Raw genomic sequence first — 21043 nt, forward strand, 5'->3', positions numbered from 1 at the left:
AAAATTTTGATAATTTATTTCTAATCCATTTCAATATTATAATATATTGAAAAAAGATTTTTATTTGTCTAGAAAAAAATCATATATTAATAAAATGTGCTAATTTTACTCACCATTGTCACTGTTGCCTACGCTTATGACTCCATCTGCTGGTGAATCAATATGAGTTGATTTTGCTTTGTATTCACATTTGTTCAAATGATCTGTTAACTCAGGCATTATTTCAGAGTCCAACACTAAAGAATCCCAGTTTTCAGAACTTTCTCCAGCCTTGCTATTTACATCATCAGATTTATTTTCTAAAAGATTATTTTCATCTTCGCTAGTTGGTGAATCAATACTATTTGAATATATTTCATGCATAGGTTTTTTTAAAATACATGAGGGTTGCGATTTCTCATCAGATTCTAATAAAAATGACTCCCAGCCTTGATTTTCTTGGTCTTCTGCAACCTCACTTTTTAAACCGGTAGCTTTAGATTCCAAAATGTCAATTTCACTACCAGCAACTGGAGATTCAATATTACTTGAATCTGTTTCAAACTCAAATGCTTTCAAAGTACATGAAGATCCAGGAGTCCCATCGGATTCTAATAATAGGGATCCCCAACCCTGTTGAGAATATTCGGCAACATCATCTTTTATGACAGTAGTGTTAGATTCTGAAATGTTCATGCCGTCTTTTTGAAGAGTGTCCAAACCAAAAGGAGAAACACCTGCTAGTGTTAATTGTTTATGGGGTGATTCTATAAACTCTGGGCTATAATTTTCCTGCGTATTTTGAAGATGTTGTAGACTATCTGCAGAATATTGTATTTCTGTATTATATAGGACCTCTTCTTTTTCTTCTAATGAGGCTTGTGGTGATTGTTTCTTTGTAAGTGTTGGATGAATTTCTATTTTCTCTGATTCATCAATGACTGTTAAAGGATTAGTTTCATTCAGCACCATACATTTGTTATTCGTCATTGGTACCTTAATCATACTATACTCTTCTCCAGTGTCATCAACTGCAGCATGCACTGTTTTCAGCTGTTCACCTAATTCTGTTACATGGCCAATGGCTGAAAGTTTATCATTTCCAGGAAAATTATCACACATAAAATTATCTGTGGCCAAAATAGATTCCTGATTAATATTTTCTTTTTCAGCTTCAGATAGTTGGCCATTTGGAGATGTTCCTTGGCAGATTTTCTCATACTTATTTGAAAGACATGAGTCATTTTCTTCAGGACATAATTCCACTCTGTCAATTGCCAGTTGCTGATTAAAATGAAAATCAGTATCTTTTAACAAGATGGGGGACATCACACCAGACTCCTCCTGTTCAGCTGAGACAGAGGTTTGTGCATATGTTTCCTTGGTTTCATACTGGCAAACATCAGGGCTGCTTGAGGCCTGTGAACTGCTGTCTTGATCAAAGTGATTTAATATATCTGGGTTTTCTCTGCTTGTTTTCAAAATGAAGGGCTGGTCTACATCGGTCCACAAATCTGGACCAATACTAAATGTCTGGCAGTTTCCTGGGGTGCTGTTCTGTAATATGTCAGGAACAAATGGATTTCCTGGGCTAATTCTTTCTTCAGTAGGTGTTGAGCTCAAAGGTTTTGTTAAAGATAGTGAACGATCAGATGGAGATTTGTTAATAGTCTCTGGTTGCATTTCACTGTACTGATTTATTACTCTGGGGACAAATTTATTTCTAGTTATCATGCTTGGATCAAGTTTTAGATCTTCCCGAGCAACTGCATTTAACGGGCTTGTCTGCCAGTCTTCTGGAACAGTTTGTTTAACGGTATTAAGAGATGGTTCTTGTCTTCTCTCGGTTTCATCAATATGTGGCCATGGTAGTCCATCATATTCTCCAATGTTTGCACAGGCTTGACCTGATCCTTCATACCAATGAGTCAGTACAGGTTCCTCATGTTTATTTTCATGTATATTGTTACATTGTGTAGATTCTATTTCATATGTAGAAGTAGCTGTAAGATTTGGTTCTTCAACTTTTTCATTTATTTTTGGATTTACTGCCCATGTATTATCAGGGATAACTCCTGCATAGCTTCTTTGTATATCATTTCTAAAATTCAATCCAAGTGAATTCTCATTTTGTTTTTCCAAATTCCACCATTCGAATGCATCATCTGGAAATCCAAAACATTCTTCTACATATTTTTTATTTTCATCTAATGCGCTTTTTGCATTATCTTGCAACAGAATATCCCAGACATCTAAATTATTTGGTCTGTAAATTTCTTCATTATTTACAGCAGATGTTTCTTCAATGTGATTATGTACATCATCCTGATCTATTTCCCTTTCTATAAAACATTCAGATGTTTCATGGGCATAGTCTTCTGTTATAATATTAATATCTTCAGAGGTTTTATTTAATGCATCCATGTGAACATTTTCCTTCAACTCAGGTTGACTATTTGATTTTTTTGAATCAATTATAGGATTTGTTTCATTGGAATGCAAAGATTCCTTCTCTCTCATAGCATCCTCCAATTTGTCAGAGTCTAAATCTGACTCTATTCCACCCTGATGTATATTTGAACATTCTGAAATTTCATCTGTTCCAGGACTTGATAATGAAGATGTATCATCATCCACATGAGCATTCCAAAGAACTAAATTTTTAGGAACTTTGTGATCAGTGTTTATTTCAGAATCTTCTTGGCTTTTGTTTCCAAGGAATTCCTTTCCAGATTCATCTATTTTGATATCATTTGTAACATCCCATATACTTTCACTCTGATTATTACTTCCTTGAAAATTCTCCCTGGTATGTATATTAGTTGAAGAATCACTTATCTCTGGGCTTGTTGGACCTGAGTATATATCATTGGTAATGGAACCACCACTGCTATTATCTTCCTCACCAGTAATTTTGAGAGAAGTATTTGCAGGGGAGTTACTCGATTCTTCTGACATTTCATTCTTCATGGGGCTTAATCCATCAAACTGGTTTTCTTCACTCACTGATGTATTCCAAGCATCAAGGATTTGGGACAATTCATGATGCAGTATAATATTGATACATTTTTCATGAGTGAACTCATTCTCACTCTCCACACTTTCAGGAGTTTCACTTAATTCAGAAGAATCAGCTTTATATGGTAATAAATTATTTAGTTGTGGCTTATCTGTTGTATTCAGTGGTTCAATATGTTCTGTATATAGATTCTGTGGAAATCCTTGATTTTCATCATTTGAACTTGTGTCATCAATATCGAGAATTTCTGAAATTTCTTCACAACTTTCTAATTCAAATTTGTCAGTGTTTAAGTTAGGGGTTGACTCTGCTCCTATTGATGGTTGTTTTTCACCATTCAAAAGAAGATTTGATTGTTCTGACTCTGAAGCATTCATTTCTGATCTATTCATCATGTTTTGATTTTCAACCATCATTGGAGAAGGCTTGCTTTGATTACATTCTTCTCTGGGAGAAATTGAAGAGGGACTTTCCATGTCAGGAATATTGTGTTCAGATAGATCTTTATCAAAAGGTTTAGAAACTAGTGTAGACACTCCCCCTGAATGGTAGTTTTGATATTCAATCATGTTAACATGATCCAAATTATCATTATCTTCTTTGGGAGACATAACAACATGTTTTGCATTACTGTTTTGGGATATCTCATTTTTTTCCTCTGTGATAAGATGAGTCCAATTGGAAAATGGTATATTTACTTCTAGTGGTTTTGCTGCTACTTCTTCCAGACTTCCGCTAGTTATTGTTTTTTCTGGTGAACTGGGATAATCAGAAATTGTTCTGCTTTCTTCTGAACTATTAACATATGAAAGAGGTAGTAAAAGTGACAATGTCATGTCATTTTGCATTGTTTCATTTCTAACATCATTAAGAGGGAGTGACCCTACAATAGTTTTATTTTCAATGATTTCTAGTGCTGAGGAGTAAGTTAAGCTGTTATCCTCCAATGCAACTTCTTGATTGTGCCGAACATGTTCAGACTTTTGGTCAAATTGCTTATTCAGAAGTTTATTTTCTTGATCTGATTGATTTTTTTGTCTAAGTTGATAATTAACTAAAATGTCATTTTCTGTATCATTTGGTTCAAAACAAGGAGATCCTATGTCTTCACAAACGATTTCATTATTCCTGTCACCATTTTCTTCCATTGTGCACACAATACTACTTAGAGGAGAATTATTATCTTTTTGTGCAGGGATCATCATCATTCCACTATTTTCAGAAGGACTACTATCATCAACATCATCGTCACCTGTAAAAACCTCTGCAACTTTTTGTTCTGAATCATATACAACATCATCTTTTATATTAAGCTCAGAATGTTCAACTTCTACTTGTTTTTCATTATTAAGGGTTAGTTTCCAAGCTTCACCGTAATCAGATGAACATACAGGAAATGTTTCTGGCAACGATTTATTATCTGTTAAATCATATGTTTCTGTTCCAGTTTCATCTGAATTTGAGTTTCTTATTTGGTCAAAGATTGACTTTCTATCAGAATATTTGTCCTCACTTTCTTTTTCATCTCCAACACCTGTGGGTGACACATATGAATCAGATGTTGAATAATTTGTATCTGGTGGAGAAACAATCAGATCTTCATCTATATTTGATGTAACAAACTCTGGATCTTTGTATGACAGGAAGGGATCTTCCCAAGAGCCAAGGTTTCCAAGCATATCTTTCCTGATGTTTGAATCACAGGGATCCCATACAGTGGTATTGTCAGACTTAGTATTACTATGGTTTTTCATAATCAATTTAACATCTTTCTGCACAATGCCAAAATTAGATTTTGCATTGTTATATGCCATGTGATTTTCTAATGAGCTATCTTGCCTGTTGTTTTGAGAATTGAAATCAATTTGATTTTTTGGATTTTCACTTAAATCATCTACAGAGAATTCCAGCAAAGATTTAGACATAGAATACTTATCAAAATTTTGTGAAAAGTGATCAAATTCCACTTGAGGAACATTCCATGGATGTTCTGTGGGTCTTGAGATATCATGATCGAACTCTGCCCAAACATTAGGCAAGTTTGTCTTTATATGTCCACTATTATTCCACTCTCCACAAGCTGGTTGACTGGAGTTCCACACATTAGCAAATTCTTCTATTTGCTGTTCATCATCTTTCTCTTGATACTCCAAAGTATTTTGGGCAGGACTAAATGGTTTTTTCCAAGTATCTGTTCTTGAAAATTCCATATGCTTTGGTTGCTTTTGTATACATGCTGAATCTGATGCTCTTCTATCAGCTTGCTGTCTCAGTAACAGATTTACTTTATAATTTTTCCATGAATCAGGACTCTGAAATACAGATTCTGGCTCAGTTGAATTCCATGCATCAACATTTTTGGAATCTAATTCAAAACCATCCCACCAGCTCCTGTATCTAATGCGAGAATGAGAATTTTTAACATGATCAATTTCATTAATTCTTTCAATTATATCTTGTGGATAAAATAAAGGTGGCCCACTATCTAAAGGTGATGTTTCTACAAGGCTATTCATTGGCGTTGGTGGAGTTCTTCTCTCGCCACTTTTCAAGATTTCTGGACAAGAGGAAAATTCATTTTCCAAGTCAACCAAATTTGATTTATTATCAGAGAAACTTTTGTGATTTTCTTCTTGGTGGCCAGATTCATTCAATGTTACTATATAATCATACTCATTTCTTCTTCTAAAATCTATTGAATAACTTGCAATATCACATTCTGATAGATTTGTCTTTTCATCTGCTTTTGAACTAGTTGACAACTGTTCTTCTGATGAACCACTGTCATGGGAGAAATCATCCACAGAACAGTCCACCAAATGTGAAGACAATGTCTCAACTGATGGCATAGGTGCTAAATCAAAATTGAAAAGATCATAATTGTCACTGCTATTTCTAGATGGAGGCTTTTCTTCTTCAGCAACTGCTCCTTCAGGAATGGGACTATAAGAGTCAAATCCAGAAAGAAAACTGTGATGAGAAGCACCCCCTTCTGCTACCGGACTATCATCACTAAGAAAAACTGAGCTTTCTTTAGATGATCTGCTGCTTCTAATAGTAGCAAGACCACTGTCAGGACTCACAAGATCTATGTTAACATCAGCATGGGCTTGCACTGATCCATTATGATCTTGAGGGTTTTCTATAAAGTTCACAACATTAGCTTGTGCTTCAATGTCTGAACCATATAGTTCCATAATACCAGAAGATCCTTGAGATAGTGGAGCACTTCCAGCCACAGCTTCAGTGGAAGATGTTCTACTGTTCGGTGCCATTTCAGGATGTCTTCTGCTGATCACATCTTTCATTAGCAAAAAAATTTCATCCCCATTGGCTACATAATTCTCTTGCTGGTAAATAAGAAGTTGGTCACATCCATATTCCATAGGATCCAGTTCCAAGCATGGATTCTGACACTCTTCTAATTCGCAGCAAATCTATTAAGGAAAAAAAAGAACACAGAACACCAGAGCTTTGTTTGATCAACTGTACATAATGAAAGTAAATTTGGTAAAAATTAATACTGATTTTCTTGTCTACTTCTTTTTACTTTGTAATACTTTTCATGTTCTAATATACTGTGAGCAAGTATTTTCTGCTTAAGCAACAGGACTTAAGTGAAATAAAACTTTAGCATATGGGTTTTAGAGAGTCTAGTATTAGTGATCTTGGTCCCTAATATTCCCCTCACCTTAGAAGAATAAAATAAAACATTGTTATTCAGAATTCTCAGCTCAGCATTATTTAGAAGCATCAGGTGTAACAACAATAGCGTCCACCTTTCCCAGAATTCACCAGAACCTTACTATATTAGGATGGGGGCAAATTCTGGAAAAGGAAGTATTGCACTAATATATGTATATGTTTGAGGGCTTAATTCAGTTATTGCAAATCACTGCCTAATAAATTTCTGTGGGACTGGAGGCATAGAATGCTAGGTCATTTCAATGTGATTCTAAAGCAAAAGCCAATGAAATGCTTAAGAAAAACTTTAAATTTGTTATTGGGTTTATTTAATTACTAACTTAGCCCTCTAATTAATGGACCATGAAATATGTACTCTGATAAAGAGTACACAATGAAACATTAGTGACATTTCCATCATTCTTACATGACTTAATTATGCTATTAAAATATTTATCTAATAATAATAATAGCCTATAAAGATATGCTGGAACTATGAGTCCCAGGATTGTTAGGAGCATGGCCAATTTTAGACAGGCTCATCATATTCTTTCCCAATTGGGAATAAACATTTGACCAAAGCAGTCTGTAATATTTAAAAATGTTAATGATAATATTTGAAGTATGTGTTTATTCTTTAGAACAGGAATAGATGTTTTGTATATATTTTTTAATTTCAAAGACTGAATTGCAAAAAAAGGTATATCAGTACTGTAGTCCTCACTTACCGACTACTCGTTCAACAGTCATTCAAAGTTACAATAGTGCTGAAAAAGGAGATTTATGACTGGTCCTCAAAGTTACAGTTATTGCAGCTTCCCCATAGTCACATGGTTATGATTTGGGTACTTGGCAACCAGCATGTTCTTACAACAGTTGTAACATCTGATGGTCACATGATCACCATTTGCAACCATCACAGATGACCTCTAACAAGCAAAGTTAATGGGGAAGCTGGCAGGAAGTTTACTTTACAACTATGTTGCTTAGTGGTCAATGAGTGAGAACTACCTATAGAACAGGCCTGTCAAACTGGCAGCCTATGGGTTAGATACTGCCCATGTAAGCCCTGGCTGCACAAAGGCAAAAAACATCGTGATGCATCACGATACGGCCCACAATTTGATTGGGCTTGACACCCCTGCTATAGAGGAAAAAATAATAGATAATATCAAAGGTACTCCTCACTCTCACAAATATGAGTATATCCAAATTGTCTGGTCTTTCTATGATACAGTGTCACATTAATTCATATTGACAAGTTAATTCATATTCACAATATATTAACATAAGAATAAAGTCAAACTAGAGTCTTGGACATTAAGAGGTCTAATTTCAATAAACTTAGAGCTTGGGAAGGATTCCATGGATGAGAATCCTCAAGGGGAAAACAATCCAAGAAGCTTGGGAAACTTTGAAAAATAAGATCATAAAAGCCCAGTCTAGCACAATATCAGTGAAGAAGAAAAAAACCAGCTCTCAAAAGAAACCAGCATGGGTACACAAAGAATTCTCTGACAAATTAAAAGACAAAAAGGACAAGAATAAAAAGTGGAAAGAGGGGCACATAATTAAGGCATAATATCAGCAAATAACTCGAACCTGCAAAGATGAAGTGAGGAAAACTAAGGCTCAAAATGAACTAAGGCTTGTGACAAAAGTCAAAAATAACATGTTCTTTCAACATGTAAAAAACAAGAAAAAAGTCAAGGAAATGGTTGGTCCATTAATGGGAGAAAGTGACAAAAGGTGGCAAGCAACAGGGAGAAAGCAGAACTGCTAAACTCATTTTTTGCATTTCTCTTTACACAAAAAGAAAAACCAGTCCAACCTATCAAAAACAGTATGGTAAAAAAATAGATTAGGAACACAAGTTAAAATTGGGGGGGGAATGGTAAGTGAGCACCTGTCCATCCTAGACGAGTTCAAATCACCAGGACCAGATGAATTATACCCCAAGATTCTGAAAGAACTGGCAAATGTGATTCAAAGATCCTGGAGCAAAGATCCTGAAGCAAAGATCCAGGGCGGACTGGAAAAGAGCTAATGTAGTTACCATTTTCAAAAAAGGAGGTGTCGTGCTACCATTGAATCTGAATCTGAGGGGGAAGATGAGCTGGAACAAGAGCCGACAGAGATTGAGAGGGCAGCTCCATTGGCCTCCTTGGAAGAAACTGGAGAAGAGAAGAGTCAGTCTAGGCAAGGCTTTTCTGAATTAATAAAGCCTGAAGACAGGGAGGAGCAGGAGAGACAGAGCTCAGGAGAAGAACAAGGTCTACCACCTCCCAATCCTAGAATAAGGAGGGAAAAGAGAAGGCAAGATTAACGCAGATTGAGATGGCTACGAGGGAGGAGAGTGCCCTGCCTCCTTTCCCAAGGCACACCTGGGGACTGAGATGTAAGGAGGTGCTGGTGGGAGGGGCATTTGTCAGGAACAACACAGCGTTGATCTGTGGAGCCTCATGTGCACTTGTCAACGCCTGGAGATTGCTGTACTCTGTCTTGCGGGGCTTGCCCAGTTTGCCTGCTTTGCTGAACTTCTTGCTCTGGTCACTGTTTGGCTAACCTGGCTTATTGGACTGCTGTCCCTGGTTGCTATGTGGCTAATCTTGCTTACTGGACTACTTGCAGCCAGAGGCTTCTGAAGGTGCATTTGAAAGTTTTGCTCCAGGATGTGTAGTGAATGTGGGGACATTTGAGAGCACAGTTGGAGCCATAAAGGGGTGTTAGACCTGTTCTCTGGTTGTGTTGCTTTTGTGCCATGCCCTGGGTCATCACAGGGGGTAAAAAGATCCAGGAAACTACAGACCTATCAGCCTGAACTCAATACCTGGGAAAATTCTGGAAAAGATAATCAAGCAACGAATCAGTGAACACCTAGAGGCAAAAAAAAAGTCATAACCAAAAGCCAATATGGTTTTGTCAAAAACAGATAATGCCAGACAATCTTATTGTATTCTTTGACAAAGTGAAGTTAGTGGACCAGAAGAATGCTGTGGATATAATTTACTTGGACTTCAGTAAAACATTTGATAAAGTAGATCACAACCTACTACTTGATAAGATAAAAAAATATGGGTTAGACTGCATAACCACCAGATGGATTCATAACTGGCTGACAAACCGCACTCAACGTGTAGTCCTCAATGGAACTGCATCTACATGGAGGGAGGTATGTATTGGGATGCCCAAGGCTCTGTTTTAGGCCCAGTGCTCGTCAACATCTTCATCAATGATTTAGATGAGGGGATAGATCGGGAACTCATTAGATTTGCAGATGACACCAAGCTGGCAGGAACACTCCAGAAAGATAGGCTTAAGATACAGAAGGACCTTGATGAACTTGAACTTTGGGCACTATCTAACAAAATGAAATTCAATGGTGAAAAAAGTAAGGTTTACATTTAGGCAAGAAAAACCAAACGCGCAGATAGTATAGGCGATACATGGCTCAATAGTAGTAACTGTGAGAGGAATCTTGTAGTCCCAGTGGACAATCATTTAAATATGAGCCAGCAGTGTGCTACAGCTGCCAAAAAAACCAACACAGTTCTAGGCTGCATAAACAGAGGGATAGAATCAAGATCACATGAAGTATTAATACCACTTTATAATTCCTTGGTAAGACTAGACTTTCAATACTGTATCCAGTTTTGGTCCCCACAATGTAAAAAAGTTGTTGAGACTCGAGAAAGAGTGCAGAGAAGAAGAACAAAGTTGATTGGGGAGACTAAAACATATAAAGAATGCATCTGGAATTGGGTATGCCTAGTTTAGTGAAAAGAAGGATTGAGATGACATGACAGCAGTGTTCTAATATCTCAGGGGTTGCCACAAAGAAGACGAAGTCAAGCTATCCTCCAAAGCACTTGAAGGCAAGACAAGAAGCAATAGATGGAAATTAATCAAGAAGAAAAACAACCTAGAACTAAGGAGAAATTTCCTGACAGAACAATAAATAAGTGGAACAACCTGCCTGCAGAAGTTGTGAATGCTTCAACACTGGAAGTTTTTAAGAAGAAATTGGACAACCATTTGTCTGAAATGGTATAGGAAACATTAGTGACATTTCCATCATTCTTACATGACTTAATTATGCTATTAAAATATTTATCTAATAATAATAATACCCTATAAAGATATGCTGGAACTATGAGTCCCAGGATTGTTAGGAGCATGGCCAATTTTAGACAGGCTCATCATATTCTTTCCCAATTGGGAATAAACATTTGACCAAAGCAGTCTGTAACATTGAAAAATGTTAATGATAATATTTGAAGTATGTGTTTATTCTTTAGAACAGGAATAGATGTTTTGTATATATTTTTTAATTTCAAAGACTGAATTGCAAAAAAAGGTATATCAGTACTGTAGTCCTCACTTACCGACTACTCGTTCAACAGTCATTCAAAGTTACAATAGTGCTGAAAAAGGAGATTTATGACTGGTCCTCAAAGTTACAGTTATTGCAGCTTCCCCATAGTCACATGGTTATGATTTGGGTACTTGGCAACCAGCATGTTCTTACAACAGTTGTAACATCTGATGGTCACATGATCACCATTTGTAACCATCACAGATGACCTCTAACAAGCAAAGTTAATGGGGAAGCTGGCAGGAAGTTTACTTTACAACTATGTTGCTTAGTGGTCAATGAGTGAGAACTACCTATAGAACAGGCCTGTCAAACTGGCAGCCTATGGGTTAGATACTGCCCATGTAAGCCCTGGCTGCACAAAGGCAAAAAACATCGTGATGCATCACGATACGGCCCACAATTTGATTGGGCTTGACACCCCTGCTATAGAGGAAAAAATAATAGATAATATCAAAGGTACTCCTCACTCTCACAAATATGAGTATATCCAAATTGTCTGGTCTTTCTATGATACAGTGTCACATTAATTCATATTGACAAGTTCACATGAAGTTTGAAGTCTGAAATGGTATAGGATTTCTGCCTGAGCAGAAATCTAGAAGACCTCCAAGGTCCCTTCCAACTCTATTATTCTGTTATATTCTTATATAATACTTATATAATATTCATACATACAAACAAAAATAACCTTTCCCATTGAATTTAGAAAAATATTTCTACAACTTTATCACAAGATAGAGTTTAAGATTAGGTATATCTATAAGAAAAGATATTTTAAAGTTAAATATATCAAAAATATCAAACAAGGAACAGTAAATAATATAATATACTGTATACAACCCTAGAGTCCTTCTAGGACATGGAGAAGAAGCATGTCTTTTTTCAACCAAAGCAATCAATACAAGTATGCTTTCATTAAAAAAAGGTAATTATTGTGGTGTGAACTTTAGATAGCAAAAAATACAGAAACTGGCTTAGTGCTAATATACAGTATTTATGACTACTCTATCTAAATATGCAGATTTAAAAACTATACTGAGAAATCCATGCACATTCATGATATGTGTTAAATAAAAATGACATAAAACTATTAAAAGAGAGTTCAGTTTTTTAAATTTAGAATTGTTTTTTCTTTTCTAATTTTCCTATCATTTAACCAACTAATGATGTTTTATTGTTCTTAGATCATTCTAGAAGCTACTGTTCTATTCTTGCAATATTGTTGAAGAATTTAACATCCTGTATTATTAAAAAAATAATGGCAAAATATGATGTAATATTGCATCCCCTATGACAATGTCAGTTTTTATATTATTTCATTTTCTTTTCCAGCATACATACCTGATTTCCTAGCTCCATGTTTTCTGAATACACTGCTATTTGCTTTTTTTCTTGTCCTTCTGATAAGTAGCTGGCCGAAATGACAAGGACATCAAAACCATATTTATCTACAAATGCTTTCAGGTCTTCATTGATATTTCTGTGAAACAGATAATCCTGTAATATGACAAATCAACTATTTATTGAAGAAAGTAATTGAATTAACAACTGAGACTGTCATGTCCATACATACAAAGTGATATTTTAAATCATTTGAATACCTGAAGTAATGATAGGTCTCTGAAGTTTTTATTAGGATGAAATTTTCAGCAAAAATAAAAGCATCTTAGGCCATACAAAGTCTTAATTGGGAAGTATGATATGATGATAATAGAGCCAGAGCTTTCAAACATTAACAGTCTGAGGTACAACATGAACTCAGCTGCATTATTCTGACAATCTCTCTTCTGCACGGTCCTATCAAACTATTCTCCCAGGTCATTTATTCAGGCACATTGAACTATGGAAGAGTTTCTCTTTAAAAAAAATATGTTTCTCTTTATAGAAATCCTCAGTTTTTATTTTAACTCTGCAGCCATTTTTAAAACCTACTGTGGGTTTATTGGGTTTACAATAAATAAGAAGTGCTGTCAAACATATTTCATCATAAATAATACATAAATACAATAATAATAAATATGTAATAAGTTAGTCACATTTTATTTCTAGATATTTTAAGAGAAAAATCTACTTTAATTCCTTGAATCATAAATAATTTCAATTTGCTTTGCCACTCCTAAACTATTTAGACAAAAATATGGAAGTAATCTTATTTTTAAAAATACTGGCTGTTTCCATTCTTTTGTGTGTGAAACTCAATCTTGTGCTGCCATTATTTTCATAAGAATAAGTCCCTTAAATTTTGCTCAGGAGCAATATGGTAATTTGCATATTTTTTTTGTTATTTTATCCTGTAAAAACCTGAATATGTTTAAAATACTTAAAGGGCAGGGGAAAAAATCCTGCTAACTTGCCATTCAAGTACAACATAGAGAGATAGAGAAGTGCAGGAAGAAAATATACAGCCAAATATATTGTCACATTTCTTTTTTGTGAGAGAAAGCTGCATAATTAAAAAATAACACAATTTTAAGCATAGGACTAAAATGAAATTTGTTTTGTTTTTGTCCTTCTCAATAGTTAGAATACTTTCTGATTGATGGCATATGGCAGTTGATTACTCAAGTGAGTCTTGTGTAAATGTTCATTGTTCATACATCAGACTCTCTGGAGAAACTAACTGTGTCAATATTAACCTGCCCAAATTAAAAATAAGATGTCTTTTTTGTTCTTCACACTTCTTGCATGGGGAGCACAATATGGCTTTTGTCAGAGATGCTCCATCATTTTGGCTCAAAGAAACTGTCACTTACAGCATGAGATTTGTTATTCATGGCCAGATATCCTGATGGGTCTAATGAAGCCTTTCTGCTGACAACTCATTTGCTAAAAATATCCAAGTATCGCAAAGTATAAATGAGGAATATATTTCTTTCCTCATTACTCTGTGTTCCTCCTCACATTGACAATTATGTCATGAACCCCAATGATCTTCAAGCTGTAGAAAGGTGAGCAGTCTCTTCGTAGCCAATGCTTCAGTTTGCTCTTTTCTGTTTTATGAACTTATGGGCAAACTTTATGACATCTTTAAATTGCAATATAATAGGGTAAACATCAGTGTTTTTGCACACATGCCGTGCCAACAGCCTGTATGCTGTTTGTTGAAAAATGTGTGCTAATTACTGCAAACCCCCTCCTGAACCCAGACATGGATGACTTTTTGATAAAAGTTTTCAGGTAATAATACTAATTAGCTTTGTTACAGACACATTACAAGATCTGAATATCTGAACACTGGGTCGACTAGGTGATGCTCAGGGTCTGGGGGCTGTGTGAGTCTGGATCATAATCCGGATTTTGGAGCTACCCAGGTCTTCAGATTTCCCCTTCAGGTCCCCTTTGGACTTGAATAGTTGTGTTGTTCCCTTTGGGACCGGTGCGTAATTTGGAGGTCATTTTGGACCCAAGGAGCAAGTGACAACTGTGACCAGGGAGGCCTTTTCACAAATCCAGTTCAGAGCTCTAGTGAGGAAGGTGCTGGCCTAGAAACCAGGAGATGGGGAGTTCTAGTTCCACCTCAGGCACGAAAGCCAGATGGGTGACTTTGGGCCAATCACAGGAGAAGTGAGTTTAAGTGCTGCCTGTTCTATGGCTTTCTGACCTTTGCGGTGTTTTCATATGAGGATGTTCTGGGATTCCAATTTTTCCCAGTTCCACAACATGATACAATTGACCCAATTAAAAACCTGTAATTAGTTAATTACATACTGATTTCTTTTTGGTATGCTTTGGCTTTCTCAATTATACAGTGTACTTCAGTAATAACATCTCATGTTCCTCAGTCTTTTGTAAAGCCAACTTGAACATCTCTTTTTTCATATAGAGTCCTAATTATATTCCCCAGATACAATAATTCCAACTACTGTCCGGTTGAAACCATCCTATTTGATGAATGACAGGGTATAATTAACTCCACAGCTTGTGCACTTTGGGAACAACATCCTTTTTCTTATATTTTTAGCTGACATTTTTCTATTTCATTGGTTAACCCAATTTTAGCCACTTTTTCATACCTTGCATAATTGTATACATTCCAATCATTCTCCATACCCCACCATATTTATTTATTGTTTTTGCCTAATCTAAAAAGTCTTCAAACATACATTTTTCTTATATCAATATTGTTTCAACCCCTTGTACATTTTGGTTGCCCTTTTTATTCTTTTTTTGACAACAGAAGTCAGAATTATATCTAATATTCCTCAACCCATAGATTTGTGTAAAACATTATCTTAACACAGAGATACAGAACTCCATATGGGACTGTCCTTGAAAACCACCCGGAAACTTCAAGTGGGCCAGAATGCAGTGGCACAGGCAGTTCTGAGTGCCCCATTGCCTAATTACAGTATTGTGTGAGCTGCAATGGCTCCCTGATTCCTCCTGGGCAAAATTCAGAATGCTGGTTATCACCTTTAAAGCCCTGAATGGTATGATACCCAGCTATTTGAAGAGCCAGCTCTTTCTAAAGGTATTTGCCTATCCTAGCGTATCAAATAAGAGAGGCACATACCAGCACTCCCATCAAACAATATCATTGGATGGGAGATCCAGGAGGTGGGTCTCCTTCACACAGTAGGAGTGCCTACTTTGTGGAACAGGTTTCATCCTATAATCTGAAGGACCCACAAGAATGCTGTGTAGTCTTAGTTGTTCTCTGAGCCTTATAAAGGTACATTTGGTGTGAAAGTGCTATGGCACCTTGGCTGGTTTGTGATTTTAATTCTGTAGAGTTTTTGCTTTATTTTTTATGTGTTTATAGGACTTGATTGTTGTTGACCACTGAAGGTTAATATTGTACTACATAACCCTGTGAGTAGTTGGGTCATCCTTTGAGAGAAAGGTAATGCAGTCTGATGTGACCAGAATGAACTGTACATTTTAGGATGACGAGATTTTTTTAATCCAATGCTAGAAAGTCCCATGATCATCTATGAAGAGTATATATTATAAATTTAAAAAAATGACTGTAGTGGCAAATAAAGTTCAATAATACCAATATTTATTTTCCTAAAAAGATACACAAAATGACCAAGGTGAACAAAAAAAAAAGTAGTGGGAAGAAACAACTTTCAACTTTCTGTCAGCTTTCCTATTGACTTTACTTGTGGAAAACTGATAGGGAGCACTGGAGATCATGATCATGTGACCATGGAGATGATGCAGTAGCCATAATTTTGCAGTTAAAACTGATCTGACCATTGTAGAAATTTCAATTACACAGGATTAATGGAACCCAGATTTTTTACACATTCTTTATGTTAGCAGAGTTTAGGTACCTCTATTCAAAAATTGTTGCTACTTGGGGGTACAAATAGACAAATAGATATACACAATGAGAGTTTCAATGGTACATAGATAAGATGAACAATCATATAAAACTTTCAAATAAATTAAGTAAATACATAAATCTATTTTTTTAAAAATAATTCCATTATATGACTGTTTCTTAACAGCAGAAGTTTGTTTTCATCAAGCTATTCACCACTAGGCTTAGAATTCTTTCCTGGTCAATTGTACCAACTTGAACCACATGCATATTACATTTTTTTGGGACACAATATTCATCATTTTACGCCACATTTCCCTTTAGCCAATCTCATTGTACACATGTTGTACTCTGACAATAAAGGTAATAACTTTTTAATTCTACCGTTTCAGACTGGAAAATTTTTCACTGCCCCTATTTAAGTATTTTAAATAACATGAGGCCAGAAGTCAATTCAATGCTCATCTCAATCCCAGATAATTTATGAACAAGCAAAAGGACAGTTTTCCCTAATGATCTTCTACTATTTACTGTCTTGTTTCCTTCTTATTATTTTGGAATCTAAAGTACAAAAACTCCTTAAGGTTTGTAACTTCTTACACTTAAAGCGTTTTTCTTGAAAAGCTGCTCAAAACAGATCCATAGTATACCATTCCACAATCTGTTCTTACATTTAAGACACCAAGAGAAATGTATTGTTTGACAAAAGTGCCGTGGTCAGGCTGCAAGTAATAAAGTACTAAACTGTGCAGAAAAATGACCAGCATACTTACTGTCCAGGAGCTGTCTATTAGTAAGACCGTCCCAAGGGTAAATTTATATTCAGTAATTTGTACCATCACCCATGCAGTATCACTGTCATGCAAACATGGTAATAAAGAAACACATTTCTTGCTGTCAAGAAAATGTCTAGGAAAATTAATCAACCATTCATCCATCCAGGCTCTTTGCATACCCTTTTCTCAAAGAGGGAAAGCTAAGAGATTCTTTGCCTGTTCCGTGCACTCATTGCAATAGACTATCAAATCCATCAAGCTTGAATTGATTTATTGAACTGTCTCTTAGCACAGCAGTACTACTACAGCAAATGAACTGATAACTGATAACAACTCAGTAATGTTCAGCAGTATCTGATGCATTAAGTTCCTTCCCATAGATTAAAGATTTTTTAAAGGTCTTGAATCGTGGCTCAGCAAACAACTGAGTATTCCAAAATGATAAAGTTAGAATATTTGGAAAACAATTTGAAGATACTGCTAATGTTCTTCACAAACATATAGTCAAATACTGTATATTAATACATTTTAGTATGGATGCAATTATGTTCCAGTACATCTTACCATTCTGCAAGTTTGCATTTACACAGTGGTGCTGATGGCTAAATTGTTTCAGCAACAGACTAAAGATAGTTCTCTGTGTATCTTATATATATATATTGTTGAATTCATATAACTTCTGAGACAGTATCCCAGATAATTTTCTACTCCATGTTTGGATGGAGAATTCCAATTTCAAAGAGTGAAATCCATCATCAGGTTCCCTCTCCTGCTCTCCACAAACCTCTGCAACTAGCTTTTTCTGATACTGTCAGATTTGAACTTCCTGAAAGGAGATATGATGTCCAGGGGACAAAGATGCTGCTATAGTCTTTGACATATTCAAAGCATATCATTTTCATTATTTTGAATGAGAACTTTGTTGTTGTTTTTTCCCTTTGGAAGAAAAACAAGACAGGCAGGTGCCTCTACTTTGGTGTACTCTAGCCCAGAGGTCCCCAACCGCCGGTCCGCGGACCTGGTACCCGTCGGAACAAGCCTTACCGGGCGCTGGTTGCTGGGCGCCGCCATCTTTTTGGTAAAAAGCAATTTTTAGATCAAAAAGATGGCGGCGCCAGCGTTGGTGAGCTTTTCCGGGTAGAAAGCCATTTCTACCGAAAAGCTCACCAGAGCGCTGACGCCGCCATTTTTTGACGAAAAATCACTCCGGTGATGTCACCGGAAGTGATTTTCGTCAATCAAAAGATGGCGGCGCCCAGCTGACGCCAGGAACCGGGCATGGCGTCGAAAAGGTTGGGGATCCCTGCTCTAGCCTGACTCCTTTCTCAGGAGATCGCCCTTTTTGCTCAGACTGGATATAAATTCCACCTAAATCCATAGGAACCAGAATCTTCAGGGGACAGTCAAAACCAACAGGATGGCAGAGAGAATGTCGCAATGCAAATCCTACCCTTTCTGTATATGTATTGGTTCCCACACACATTCAAGAAGTGTGGAACTTGTATCCCTATTCTTCATGTGCCATCTTGCCTTTTTGCCGTATACACAAATGCAGCTGTTAGAGGGGAAACTTTCTAAGTAGATACGCATATGATCGCCTAATAATCAAATATCCACATGCTTAGAAAGTGTTCTTCTGGCAAAAATAGCAATCTGCAACAATATATAAATGTGCTCCAACCCACAGAGTCCATTCATCACTCAGTAGCATTGGTTCTTTTTCATAAAGATATGTGACCTCTGCCCATTAGATTTCATTAGCAGGGCACCATGCAAGGTTCCTTCGCAGATGACAGACTAGAAAGCTAAACATCACCGCCTAAAGGATTTGTGGGAACAAGCCCATCTTCAATCTTTGTCCCTAGGAGGCACTTTTAACACCTGCCAACCACAGCACTATCATCAGAAAAACATTTACAGATTTATCTTCAGGCTGGTGATTATAAGAGATAATTTGTTTGGAGTATGGATAAAGTTGGTCTAGCATAAACAAACTTGACACTCAAATTACATGATGAACATCATTAACTATTGGTTTAACCACTACTGATCTGAAAAAAGATGAGACATTAACTCAAAATTATAGAGGTTTTTGTTGTTGTTGCCTTAATCTAAAAATTATTTGTCACAAATAGATTAAATTTTATTAGGGCATTTTACTTTTCCTACTTAGCAAATCCTTTATTTTCTATTTTACATATTAAAAATTATATATTTTAACTCATATCTAAGTATGAGTCTGTACACTGATACCTAGATTTTTTTATCCCTATTTTTTTCCAACTCTGAATAGCTATTGTTAAATCAACTTTATGTGCTCAAAAATATATTAATTTTTGAAAAACTTTACTGTTCAATTAATATAGACTCACTCACTTTATAACCTCACTCCTGTCATACCAAAATAACTTTTGATTTCTTCTACTGGTATTATTTTTGCTTTTAGTAGCTTTTTTCCCAATACAAGCAGAGTCATGTTACGTATATTCCATCACATATTTACTCAAAGAACAAGATGTTTATTAAGCATTGTACATATAGAATACATTTTTGGCTGGAAAAGCTCCCAAACTAAAAACAAAAAATATTAGATGATAATAAGAAATATTCAGATATTTTCAGCAAAATATATTCTATATCATAAACAATTATTTTCCAAATGTTATGACTGAATATTTTATTTTTAGTATGTCAGGATTTTGAAAATATTTATGATGTCTTTCATATGAATGGATATCCATAGCAGAATAAAGTTGCTAACCACCAATGACATCTGCAGAAAGGACAGTGCTTGTACAAGTTTTTGTCCCTAGACAGGCTAGACATAAAGTTTTCTAACAATTTTTTTCACAAATCATGCATAATTGGAATCCAAAATATATGAAAACCAAAAGTTTTTTATTTATTTATTTTATTTATTTATTTGATTTGTCAATTACAAGATAATAGGTATAAGAGTAAACATGAGTATAAATACAGAAAATAGGTACGAATAAATGGGGACAATAGGACAGGGATGGTAGGCACGATTATGTACTTATGCACGCCCCTTACAGACCTCTTATGAATGGGGTGAGGTCAATAGTAAATAGTTTAACAGTAAAGGAATGGGCATTTGAGAATGTAACAACAGAGTCAGGTACTGCATTCCAGGCATTGACCACTCTGTTGTTGAAGTTGTACATTCTGCAATCAAGTTTGGAGCGGTTTACTTTGAGTTGTGTGCTCTTGTATTGTTGCAGTTGAAGCTGACGTAGTCATTGACTGATAAGACATTGTAGCAGATAATTTTGTGTACTATGCTTAAATCCAACCATAGGCGGCGTAGTTCTAGGTTGTCCAAGCCCAAAATTTCAAGCTTAGTGGTGCACCTAAAGGAGGGGTGTCATGGCAGCGTCACGGGACATATCCGGACTTTCCCCCCCTTTACTAAACCAGGCATGGGCAGTGCGTGATGCATACAGCCCACGGGCTGGAAGTTTAATAGCCCTGACCATTGTAAGTGTTCCTGTTCAGCTCCCTTAGATTAAAATCTGTCCCTTCCAACCTTGTTTCTGAAATATTCTTCTTTCAGAGTATGCTGTTAATAATATTGTGGTATAAGAATATCAAGGAAACAGAGTTTGAAAACACGGGTAAAAATATACTTTCTCCATCAAATCCTCTTGAAAGTGAAAAAACAGTCCTGTTTTCACTTTCCTGAAAAAAAAATGCAATTTTCACAGAAATATTTTGTTATTAACTGAATCAAATTATTTATTTTACTCATGTACGTATTTTTATATAGATATGCATTACAAAGTAAAATCAAAACAATGATTTTAAACCAAAAAATTGAAAATACATTGCTAAAATGTAAAGCAAGTATTCTAATGATTCTTTGTAATTCCGCTGCTGTTTTGCTAAAGACCCTAGTAAACACTCATGGTTATGTGAAT

At 35.8% G+C, this 21043-nt stretch overlaps 1 protein-coding gene across 4 annotated transcripts in view; it reads right to left on the reverse strand.

Moving 5' to 3' along the window:
* The window catches only part of PRUNE2 (prune homolog 2 with BCH domain), a 126902-nt gene that overhangs the window by 37594 nt on the left and 68265 nt on the right, over positions 1-21043 (reverse strand). For all 4 annotated transcript variants that reach the window (XM_087957832.1, XM_087957830.1, XM_087957831.1 and 1 more), the window contains exons 7-8: positions 12402-12557; positions 114-6435 (exon numbers count right to left, since the gene is read on the reverse strand). In XM_087957832.1, coding sequence (XP_087813958.1) covers positions 114-6435; positions 12402-12557 — 6478 coding nt within the window. The remainder of the gene's footprint in view (positions 1-113; positions 6436-12401; positions 12558-21043) is intronic.

Source organism: Notechis scutatus, chromosome 2, assembly GCF_049901735.1.
Source record: "Notechis scutatus isolate UNSWTSFEM ecotype Mainland chromosome 2, rNotScu1.2, whole genome shotgun sequence".
NCBI lineage: Eukaryota > Metazoa > Chordata > Lepidosauria > Squamata > Elapidae > Notechis > Notechis scutatus.